This window comes from Arvicanthis niloticus, chromosome 2, assembly GCF_011762505.2.
Source record: "Arvicanthis niloticus isolate mArvNil1 chromosome 2, mArvNil1.pat.X, whole genome shotgun sequence".
NCBI lineage: Eukaryota > Metazoa > Chordata > Mammalia > Rodentia > Muridae > Arvicanthis > Arvicanthis niloticus.
This window is the reverse complement of record NC_047659.1, coordinates 13,378,087-13,390,595: the sequence shown is the minus strand read 5'-3', so window position 1 is coordinate 13,390,595 and position 12,509 is coordinate 13,378,087. Positions and strand designations below refer to the sequence as shown.

Here is a 12,509-nt window from a genome sequence, read left to right as displayed (position 1 = left end):
CAGCAGCCTTTGTGTTCCAGCTGGTAATAGGGCACCCAATAACAGCTGGTGCCCACTAGGTCCTGGCAAGGCAGCAGGTGGCAGTTGCTTCTTCAGGTTAGACAATCAGGCAGTGCTGGGAATGTGGCCACCCAGGGTGCCTCAGAGCAGATTTCCACTTCGCAGTATACCCCCTCCCCCAAGCCCCTAAATCTTGCTCATCTGTACTCTTCAGAACATGCTTTATAAAAAGCCAGTAAACCTACCTCCCAAGCCCTGAGTAGCATCCTGGCTAATTAACCAGATCAAAGGAGGGGGTTGGGAACTAGGTTTGTGTGGTCCAGACTTGTGATTGTTGTCAGAAATAGGACATTTTTCAGGGTGGAGTGCAGGGTAGTTATATGTCAGAATTGACCCAGTACAGGACACCTGGTTGGTATGCACTGAAGAACTGCTTGGTATGTGGGGAAAATGGTCATTTCACCTGACATTAGTGCAAAGAACAAACTCTGGAATCAAGCCTACAACTTCTCTCTGCTTTGCTGCTTGCTAGCTGTGTGACGCGCTTGAGAAACTTTACAACTTATAAAATGAGGCTGACAATGAGCAATGGAAACGCTCCTTAGCTGGGAGTAGTAGCCCACACCTTTAAACCACGTTCTTGAGAGGCAGAGGCAGGACGACTGAGCTCAAGGCCAGCCTGGTCAACAGAGTGAGTTCCAGGACAGCTAGGGGTAGGTAGAGAGACACTGTTAGCAGAAAAAGAAAGGAAAAGAAAATGTTCCACTTTCCCACTCCACTGTCTGGAGGATTCAGTACCTAACACTGTCATGTCTGTTTCCATATATTTGTAAGTGTAGGTGGTATATATCTGTCTAGCTTTGTGATTACAAATAATGCCTAAAAATATCCTTATTATAATTGAATGAATGAATGAACTTATGCAGAAGAGGAAGAGACTAACAACTTGGCACTGAAAGCCACAGTATAGCAAGAAAGGTGACTCAGCAGGTAAAGGTACTTGGTGCAAGATGGTGAATTTGAGTTCCATCCCATGGCTCCACGTGGTGCAAAAGCTGACTCCTGGGAGCTGTCTGACCTGACCTCTACATGAATGCTAAGGCATGGCATACAACAATTAAAAAAAAAAAAAAAGATGGGCCACAACAAAGGACTTGTCTCTCAGGAAGACAAGCCCTGGAGAAACAGCAGCTCATTACCAAATAAATGTGGAGAGAGCATGCCTTTATGCCTTTAATCCCAGCACTTGGGAGGCAGTGGCAGGCAGATTTCTGAGTTCGAGGCCAGCCTGGTCTACACAGTGAGTTCCAGGATAGCCAGGGCTATACAGAGAAACCCTGTCTTGAAAAACCAAAAAAAAAAAAAAAAAAAAAAAAAAAAAAATGTCGACAGATACAAGAGTGGAATGACAGAGAGAAGAAAAGCATTTGGTGAGCAGCTACCAATTTTCACAAAATAAATACACGGACAACTTCAAGCATTGCCCTGTGTCATTCTCTCTGGTAATTTTTCCCAAGGTATAGACTAACAGAAAAGAAAAACAGAGGTTTAAATAAGAGGAGCCCAGCCAAAAACGGGGCCTAGATCTGGAGGCAGAGAAACTGCCCAGAGGGAGCAGCTGATGCCACAGTAAACAGGGCTAGTCATTAGGAGCGGAAGCTTGGTCCATGGAACAGCATGTGGGACGACAACCCAGAGGCAAAAGCACTGCTCTTGGTTGCTTTATAAACAAGTTCTGGGGCTCTTCCATCCAAACCACTCTATCTTCCCTCTGTGGTTCTTATTTTCCAATTTATTTAGGCTTCATCATTAGCAGTCAGACTGAAGGCCCACGTTAATCCAAATGAGTGTAACACAAGGGCAGGGTATGATTCACAGTTTGAAAGGAGGCTCCTGTGCTGACACCACAGTCAAGGTCATTGCCAGAGCAAAGGTCCTCTGCCAACTGCAGATATTCTCCGGGAGCCTTCACACCAGGAGACTCAGAGCAGAGCAAGGACACAAGGGAGAGATTCCCTAAGTCTGAGCATCCCAATGAGAGACTGAGCAGCCCATGGCAGAGCAGCAGTGCCAGCCTCCGACGGATGGTCAGGGCAGGGGAGGCACGAGCAGACACCGGACTCGGGTGTTCGGCTGTGACTGCTGACTTTCATCCAAGGAGTTCTTTGGTCTTTGCTGCCAGATGCCGGTCCAGCTCTGCCACTGTGTCGTCTGCCATTTGGCTGATCTGCAAGAACAACAATTTAAGTTTGGTGATTGGGGTAGGGAGCAAATGTTTCGGAAACATGCAAAGTTACTGGGAAATACTGATAGTGACACTAACTGAGGTCACCCAGGCTCTGCACTAAAAAATGTATGTTGATAGCGTTACTGATTCTTAACAACAGTCCTGCAAGGCAGGTATGATTATTCCTCTTTTACAGATAAGAAAACCAAGGCAGACCATTTATTCAGGGCAACTGTCAGGAAATCAGAATATTGAACTTTAATACATAGAGTCTGATTCTACAAGCCAACATTTAAAACTATAATACAGTGCAGAAAAGCCAGCCTAGCTGCCTCTTAATAAGCCCCTAGAGCAGTGGTCCTCAACCTCTTTAATTCCGTTCCTCATGTGATGGTGACCCCGACCATAAAGTCATTTTCATTGCTACTTCGTAACTGTAATTTTACTACTGTTGTGAATCGTGAAGTAAATGTCTGATATGCCGGATATCTGATATGTGACCCCTGTGGAAGAGTCCTTTGACCCCACAAAGGGGTCGTTGCAACCCACGGGTTGAGAACCACTGTTCTAGAACATCTCACACCTCAGCTACTGTATTTCAGAAAGCCTTTAGATGAATTGATATAAAAAAGGTAAACAGAAAAAAAGAAATGCACATCTGATCAACAAACACAGCAAATTCAATAGACACAAAAAATGCAAATTAAAACAAGATACACCTTCAGCTGTCATTGCTAGCAAAACTTGATGTTATGGTTTCTAATTACAATATTCAAACCCAGCAAGCTACAGTGAATGGATAAGTTCCCATACCACAGGGAGAAATTCAAATAGATGCAAATGCTTACACCATCTAATCCCCAAATGTCTCACTGGAATATTATCAAGTGAACATGATCTGAACATAAAATTCTTTTATTATAATTAATATTTTATTATGGGTGCTTTGGCTATGTGTATGTTTGTGTATCATGTATGTGACTAGTGCCTGAGAAGGCCAGAAGAACAGGTAAGATCTCTGGAACTGGAGTTATAGTGAACCGCCATGTGGATGCTGGGACTCAAACCTGGGTTCTCTAGAATAGCCAGCACTGTTAACAGCTCAGCCAGCTCTCTAGTTCCAAGTTGTTGTTGTTCTTCCTCCCTTCTTCCTTCTTTCCTCTTCCTCCTCCCCTTCCTCCTCCCCCTCTTCTTCTTCTTCTTTTTTTTTTTTTTAAGGTTTTTCAAGACAGGGTTTCTCTGTGTAGCCCTGGCTGTCCTGGAACTCACTCTGTAGACCAGGCTGGCCTCAAACTCAGAAATCTTCCTGCCTCTGCCTCCCAAGTGCTGGGATTAAAGGCGTGCACCACCACTGCCTGGCTTGTTGTTTTTAATCTTATGAGTGTCTATATGTATGGGTACCATGTGTGTGCCTGATACCTTGAAATTCCCTGAAACTAGAGATATGGATGGTCATGAACTACCATGTGAATACTGGGAGCCGAATCTGGGAAGAACAACAGGTGTTTTTCATCAATGAGCCAACTCTCCCGCCCCTAGCCTCTAAATGTTTAAGTTCTCGGTGTAGAGATGTTTATATTGTCTTTTAAAAAACTTTAGTGTTTTTATGTGTATATGTCTGCATAAGTTTATGTGCACTACATTAAGTGTAGGTGCTGAGAAGGCGTAAAGGGTTTGTCAGATCACTAGGAACTGATGTGGGTGATGGGAACTGAACCCGGGTCCTCTGTAAGAACAGTAAGCACTCTTAACTGTGGAACCAACTCTCTACTTCCACAGCCCCTGACTTAATTTTGAATAGTGAAAAAAAATCAGAATATCTAAAGTTATAGGATGGGGAATCAGATTAATACATACAGGTATTACAATGACCACGTGGAATTCTCAGGGAGAAAAAAATACATGTAACTAAGATTCAAGCATGGGTTACATTTGTAATAATAAAAATGTGTTTGAAATATGCTAAGATATTCTTAATATTTTAGAGACATGTTCATACTTTCAATTAAAGAAAAAAAATTCAAGATTGAAACTTCTGTTTGAATATCTGTAGAACTAATCTATAAAATATCTAAACAAAAATTATATACTTTAAAAAACAAAGATGCATCCCAAAATCTTTTAATTTTTATTAAACACCTTTCATTATATATTCCTTTTCCTCCTTCAACTCCTCCCAGACCTTCCCCACCTCCCTATCCAACCAACTGCATGCTCTTTCTCTCTCCCTTTCTTCTCTCTCTCTATAAAAAAAACAAAGGAAGGAAGGAAGGAAGGAAGGAAGGAAGGAAGAAAGGAAGGAAGGAAGGGAGGGAGGGAGGGAGGGAGGGAATCTGTTCACTATGGTCAATCACTTGTGGACACGGGAAATGTCCAATGACAGTCTATTTGAGAAAACTGATTTTCCCTCTTCCAGAAGTTATCATCCACAAGTAGCTTCTTGGTTAGGGCTGGGGCCCTGTGTCCACTTCCCCTTCTCCATGTTGGCATGTTGTCTGGTTCAAAGCTGTGCAGGTCTGTGCTGGCTGTCACAGTATCTGTGAGTTCCTGTACTAGTTAGTCCTGTTGTGTCAGAAAGCACTGTTTCCTTGGAGTCATCCTCTACCTCTGGCTCTCTTTTTTTAACATCTTATCTTTTTTCTATTGGTTATTTTATTTATTTACATTTCAAATGTTGTTCCCCTTCCCAGTTTCCATTCTGCAAGCCTTCTATCCCATCCCCCCACACCCTGCCTCCATGAGGGTGCTCGCCCACCCATCTACCCACTCCCACCTCATTCCCCTATGCTGGGGCATCAAGCCTCCACAGGACCTAGGGCCTCCCCTCCCAGTAATGCCCAACAAGGTCATCCTCAGCTACCTGTGCAGCTGGGGCCATGAGTCCCTCCCTGTGCACACTTTGGTTGGTGGTTTAGTCCCTGGGAGCTCTGGGAGCTCTGGTTAGTTGATATTGTTGTTCTTCCTATGGGGTTGCAATTTCCTTCAGCTCCTTCAGTCCTTCCCCTAACTCCTCCATTGGGGTTCCCGTCTACCTCTGGCTCTTAACAGTCTTTCTGCCTTCCTCTTCCATGTAATGTTTGAGCCTTGAGAGGAGAGATTAGATAAAGACAATCCTTTAAGGTTTGAATGCTCCAAAGTCTTTGACCAGTTGTAGGTTTCGGTGTTAATTATCATCTATTGCAACAAGAAGCTTTTCTGATGAGGGTTAAGCAATGCTCTGATCTATGAGTAGAGCAGTATGTCATTAGGAGTCATTTTATTGCTAGGTTCCTTTAGCAGAATAAAAACAGTAGGTTTTCCCTTAGCCACATGACCCGCCTAGTCTCAGTTTCTTGGCCACTTTATCAATGTCATGGATGGGTTACATTGCACGAAATGGGCCTTAAACCAAAAAACAAACAAACAAACAAACAAACAAACAAGCAAATAAATAAAAACAAAAATAAAGGGAATGGTCTGGTTGCTCCTATAATATTGTGTCATTATTACATCAACATATCTGGCAGGCAAGCATCAGGGTTTGCCAAGACCATGCAAAGTTTTTCTTAGCACCATGAAAGCTAGCTGGCAGGAGTGAGGCGTCTTGTCAGGAACTAGCTCTGCTCACACACGCCTGACAACGTAAGTAAGTCGTCTTCAGCAATAGGGCTTACCATCAGGTTATAGAGAGTAAGCAATAGTCTTAGTGAGTCCTTGAGATTTGTTTTTAAAGGGAAGTAGTCTATGGGAACTTTATGGCCAACAACTCAACAAGATATAACCCATTCTTGGCAGTGGAGGTTTTTATTTGGTGGCATAAAATGTCTTTTTACTTGGTGGCATAAGATGTCTAGTTGGGGCATTGTCTCCCCCATTATATGGTGACTTCATTTAAATTCCTTTCATATATGTATATAACACAACAAAATCTTAACATTCTATCTTTAGTGATTTAGATTTAGTAAACCTGAATGTGTTTATTCAGGTCTGTACTGGTCATATCACACCTAAGACACAGCAGATTATCAAGTTCTCAGGAAGTATTTAAGAGAAAAATGGTTAAAGTTCTCTGTGTAATAAGTATGCATGCTGTTCTAAAAATGAAAACACGATTTAGTAGGTGGGTGTTGCAGGCTCCCTTCTAAGTCTAAGTGGGGTTGAAATGAAGACAGGCAACTTTGGCAGGAAGCGCTGAGGGCTCGCCCAGTGTGCAGATCTGCGTGCTCGGCAGCACGGCAGCTGCTTGACATCTTTATTCGCCGACCACAGGCCTCAGCCAGGAATTAGGAACTAAATACATAGTTTGAAAGAGCAGAAACTAAAAAGGAGTTGCAGCAATTGGTCCCAGGCAGGAAAGCAGCCAAGCCCTCACCATGCTAAAAGCTGCCCAGCTTTCAGCTGGAAAAGCACAGCTCCTGGGGCTGCCAGTCCTCTGGAAGAGTGGCTAGATTCAGAATGGCAGCTTGTTCCCTCCTCTGGGGTCAACTGTCTGAGATGCCACTGTCCCTGGAGCTGCCTTGTGTAGGCCAGGAGCAGTGCCTAGCAACACAGCACTCAGGCTGCCAGCCTGGGCCAGCCGAGGGCAGAAGAACTGAGAAATTGAGAGGAAGGCCCAAGCTAACAATCTGATAACACGGGAGAAGAGGAACAAGTGACATTTCCACTCTAAGTCTGTGTCTTCACCCATCAAACTGAGGGTGCTAGTCCCTTCTCCTTAGTTAGCAGTTTAGTAAAAACAAGACTATACAAACATGCAACAATCTGGTTATCCTATGCAAATGCTGGCTGTGTTACTGTGACTTTTACCACCACTTTCTGACCACCTACAAGCTAATCCATCAACAAGAGTATCTATTCACTCTTTACAGCTAAGAGGTACAAAGGCCCTTGGGAACAGTCCACCTGCAGGCTCACCATTCTCATGTCTGACTTTAAAGACTGATGATTAATGTCACCCTGCCAGCTCCGACTGCTGAGTACTTACTACATGACAGGCACTGGTTAACACTCCACACAACATGTGAAATGCTGTCTCCTTTAGCATGTTTTTATCTAGCAGTGGCATTGTATAAAATGTTTCTGTTAACTCATTTATTGAAATCTGACCATCTCACATTACCCCTATAAAGTAGACAGAACAGTTATTGTGTCCATTCAACAGAGGACTAAGCCAAGGTTATTTGGGTGAGACTGCTCTGCCCACTCTGCTCTGCCCACTGTTTATGTGACATGCCGTGGCTCCTGGTGGCCAGTTTGACAACCGTGCTCCATAGCACCTAGCCTACTCCTTCCTCAGTCAGCCACATCGGGTAAGGTCACTCAAAGGGTCAGTTCCATTTTCTTTAAAATCACAAGGTTGGGAACCAGAGTGGGTTAACAGTGACCATTATAAAGGAACATCACACACTAGTCACATTTAAGCCCTTGTGCCTGTCTGCTGGTCCTCCTGTCACTCCTGTATGGTGGGCACAGACTGTCCCACCTGACAGGTGAGCGCAGGGGCTCACAGATGAGCAAAGCCATTTGCTCACTTCCACAGCTGGGAAGGCAAAGAGATAAAGTCCGAATGCCTGACTCCAAAGCAAGAACCATTCTCTCAGGCCTTGCTTTATAAAAGTAAATGACATCAGCACCCTCAGCCCCCAGCCCCCGCACCACTGTGTCTGCTGGTTACAAGTTCAGGAAAATGGAAGGAAGGCAGGGACAGAGAAGGGGCTCACAGGAGCACAGAGCACAGCTCCAGGCAGGCCTGCACAAGCCATCCTTCATGAGGCTGGCCTTACCAGGTCTAGCCCTGTCTGCCTCCTGCCTGCAGGAGCCCTCCCTTCCTTTAGCCGCACCAGCGCTGGCTTCCTTCATTTCAGAGTGCTGCTTCACAGAGAAAGACAGCAGTGAAAGGATCTTGGCCAGAGTCACTGGTGGTTTCTGCCAAAAGCTTTAATGTTCAGCAGGCCCATTTATGGCAAACTGAAGTGAAGGTACCACAGCAGGCTGGCAGATGTCAAGAGTCCCGAGCAGGAACATCTTGATCCTGCAGCAGAGTTGCCTGGGCTCAGGGCTAAGGGAATTGGGGGCAGACACAATGACTGAGACAGAACCAATCATTTCAATCGTATACACCAAAGATGAAAGAAATATTGTTATAAAATATCTCATGAGAATCTGGTCTCTAAAGAATTTTGAAAATAATTTAAAAGGAGAAGGTCAACTTCATAAAATAAAAGGCTGTTCAGATCTCATCACTGAATACTTTGATAATTACAAAGTATTACAAAGACTGAGTGCCAATCTTTGTATGCCTACGTATCTTTAAAACTTTTTTATTAGACTTACTAATTTCATTTTATATGTGAGTATTTTGTGTGTGTATGAATATGTGCACCACACACATGCTTGGTGCCCAGAGGTCAGATCCCCTGAAACTAAAGCTATAGATGGTATTTGAACCTGGGTACTCTTAATGACTGAGCCATCTCTCCTGTCACAATTTTTCTTTATAAAAAATGTAATTGTAATGTTACTGTATAGTCCACTATTTAAAAATAATACTAAAGTCATCTGGGCAGTGGTAGTGCACACCTTAAATACCAGCATTTGGGAGGCAGAGGCAGGTAGATCTCTAAGTTCTAGACCAGCCTGGTCTACAAAATGAGTTCCAGGACAGCCAAGAATTAAACAGAAAAACCCTTCCCCCCTCCAAAAGTAAGTAAATAGGTAATTCTAAAATGCCTATATCAATGAAATATGTTTTTAAACTTCTATATAGTTTTCAATTAATATAATCCAATGGACATAAAAATTTTTCAGAAACTTGGTTTCTAGTTTTTCTATTATTATACATAGCACACTAATGACACACACAGCCCCACTGATTAGGGTTGACAATTTCTTTTAGATATTGACTATCTAAAAGAAAAGACAATGACTTTTAGATAAGTCAAAAATCAAAAATACAGGGTTTTAGGCATCTGTCACACTATCCTCTATGAAAGCTATAAAGATTTATAGTAACAAAAACATACAAATGAATTTTGAAAGAGGATATAAGGTTAATGGTTTGTTCAGTTCCAATTCTGTCATGGTGGTGGATAGGTAGGTAAAAATAAATTCAACAGTAAAAATGTAAAGTCCAATGTAAAGCAGGACACATAGGATGGCCTTAATAAACAAAACTGACAGGTGTCTGTCTGTATGTCTGTACACCATGTACGTGCTTGCTGCCCAGAAAGGGTGTCAGATCCCTTGGGGCTGGAGTTATAGGTGGTTGTGAGTCACCCCCTATGTGGCTGCTGGGAGCAGAACCTCTGGGAAAGCAGCTAGTGCTCTTAGCTGTGGAGCATCTTCCCAGCCCCTAGAATGGCTAGTCTATCTATACACAAGTTCAGTGAGATATACAGACTTTTAGTCTGGTTAATTTTAGTGTGGAATGCTTTTTATAATCAAGGTTATTTTAAAAATATATTTAAAAAAACCCATTTCTCCAGAGTGTAAAAGTAAAGACAAACAAGTTGTAAACTCATGTTACACATGCCTGCAATCCTTGGACTCAGGAGACTAAGAAGAACTACGATGAATCTGAGGCTAGCCGGGACTACATAACGAGTGCTAGGCCAGCTAGGGCTACACAGCAAGGTAATGTCCCATAAAAAAAAACAAAACAAAACAAAAAAACAACAAAAAAGCCCTTCAGTTTAAATGTTTGGACCCAGTAAGAGGTAAAAGAATCTGGGTATGGTAGTGCACACCTGTGACCCAGCACTCAGAAGACCTGGGCAAGAGGATTATGAGTCCCACCTCAGGTACATAAAGGAAACCATGCACGTGCGCTGGAGACACTTCTACTCTAAAAGCTTGAAGTGACTTAGAAAAGATATATTAAGAACCCTAAAAATAGTGCATTTATGGGCTGGGGCAGAGGTTACTGGTACAGCACTTACAAAGCGTATACAAGGTTCTCAGTTCAAGCCCCAGCACTGAGGAGACAAGACATAAGCAACCAATGCATTTTTCTATTCACTAATCTACACTTAGCATGCCAAGAAAATATAAAGATTTATAAAGAAGATATTCACTGTAACCTTGCTAATATAATTTTTTAAAAAAAATTAAACAAGATTTTTAAAGTAAAAATATCTAAAAGCAGAGCTTCTAAGAGACGATTCTGCATATGACAAGATAAACTATTTAGCAGCCATGACAAGTGGCCATTTGCAAAATTTTTCCAAACACAGAAACAGCTAGTGCCTTTAATAACAAATGAGAAATTAAACATGGACTTAAAAGTTTATATATACCACATACTCAATATTGTCTAAAACTATGTACTGAGGAGGCAGAGGCAGGTGGATTTCTGAGTTCAAGGCCAGCCTAGTCTACAGAGTGAGTTCCAGGACAGCCAGGGCTACACAGAGAAACCCTGTTTCAAAAAACCATAAAAAACAAAACAAAACAAAAAACCCAAAAAACAAAAAACAAAAAACAAAAAACTATGTACTGAAGAAAAGAAAAGGACTATTTCAAAATGCTGAGTGACATCTCCACACTGTGCATTTATGGGGTGATTCTCCTCCAAACTGTTAAATAGTCTTTACATTTTACATTCTTATGAGGAGCAGATATTACTTTGATAGTTAATAACAAAAGTAGCAAATACAAAATTTAAACAGTTGAAGGAACAGTCAGCTAGCAGCATTAATTATATAAGGCAAAACATAAGCACTGGCGCAACCCCCCCCCCCCCCTTGGTGCTGTCCAAAAGGAGAAAGGCGCACGGAGCAGAGTGCACAAGGCTGCCTCCAACTGTTTTCCTACCCAAACTTCAAACACACAGCTGTATGGAGGTTGTTAACAAGGTTAAGAATTAACATGGAAATGGCATATGCTCACCACAAACCCTTACACTGAGAGAGCACAACACAGTGTTCAAGGTGAGATTTCACAGCCTGCAGGAGCCCGCTGAGATGTTGACAATGGTCACCTCTGCTCAACTGAGACATCAGTGACTTCACTCTGTCTCACAGTAACCAGGCATCAGCTAAGTAACAGAAGAACAGAGGATTTTCACTTTGAAAGAATAACAAACAATAGAAAACACTGGAAAGAAGTCTGAAAAGGATGGGCAGCCAGTGGCAGCGAGAAGGCTTCTGGCGAGGTCTCTGTCAAGCATGTTTTAACAAGAATGCTGATTATCTGATCATTCTTCCTTCTTCAAGGAGCATGGACTCTGCATGGACTCTTCAAGCATGGAGTCTCTAAGGCAGACTCCAACTTGCTGAATGAGGAGAGCAGTCTGGCAGCTTGGGAGGTCCACGCAGCCTACTACCAGGAACACACAAAGGCCCTGTGTCTACTGCAGAGATGGAATCCCCTAGGATATCAAGGAAGAGCTGGCTCTCCTTGGGGAGATAGCCTAACCTATGAATGTCCCTTTGAGCAAACACAGGAGGGTAGAAAGCAAGAGGATTTAAATGCTAGGCATCCTAACAGCACCTTCTAACATCCCAGGAGCCTTTTCAGGGCAGAAATTACCGAAGCCTTTTATAGGAAAAGCAGACCCAAGGGTCAGGTAACCTTTCTAAGGTCACAGGACAGCAACTGCAGAATGGCTTTTCCTTTTGCACACATGCTTCTGGTCCTTCTTTCACAGTATGTGTTTGCAGAATTATCAGGGAAACATTTAAACCACATGCTTCAAAGCTAGAGAAGTGGCTCAGCAGTTCAGAGCTCTCACTACTCTTGCAGAGGATCCAAGTTCAGTTCCCAACACCTCTATCAGGTGCTTTTGCAACTTCAACCCCAACCCCAGGGGATCTGATACCCTCTTCTGGACTTTGGAGGCACTTGCACTCACATGTATATCCGTCACCTAAACACACATGTAAAAATAATGTTAAAAATCTTAAAAAAAAAAAAAAACATTTCTAGGCAATATACTAAATCAGAAAATATAGGAGCAATACTCAGGAATCAAAATTCCCCCAGAAGATTGCTGGCTGACCTATCACCAGAATACTAACTATTGATTCAAAATGAGGGTAGTGACTCATTCCATGCCTCCTCCAGCCCCAACCCCTCTTGCTCTACCTGCTTCTTCTTCTTTCACACCCCACTGTACCCCATCTCTTTTTCAACTCCTAACATGATGCTTCCATTGTGCACACAGCAGCTTTGGGGCCTATGAAACACTTCGTTTGACACTGAATATTACTCAGTCCACCTTCTAAATTCTGATAAAGTCCCCTTCCTGTCTTCAATCTTGCCCTCTAGTGTCTATCTGGTCATCAGCTACTTTTCATAAGCATAC

At 42.8% G+C, this 12,509-nt stretch overlaps 1 protein-coding gene across 2 annotated transcripts in view; it reads right to left on the bottom strand.

The window, feature by feature from the left end:
- Positions 1–1,772: 1,772 nt before the first annotated feature.
- The window catches only part of Mrrf (mitochondrial ribosome recycling factor), a 55,283-nt gene continuing 44,546 nt past the window's right edge, over positions 1,773–12,509 (bottom strand). For both annotated transcript variants that reach the window (XM_034494486.2, XM_034494487.2), the window contains one exon: positions 1,773–2,227. In XM_034494486.2, coding sequence (XP_034350377.1) covers positions 2,150–2,227 — 78 coding nt within the window. In that variant the 3' untranslated portion in view covers positions 1,773–2,149. The remainder of the gene's footprint in view (positions 2,228–12,509) is intronic.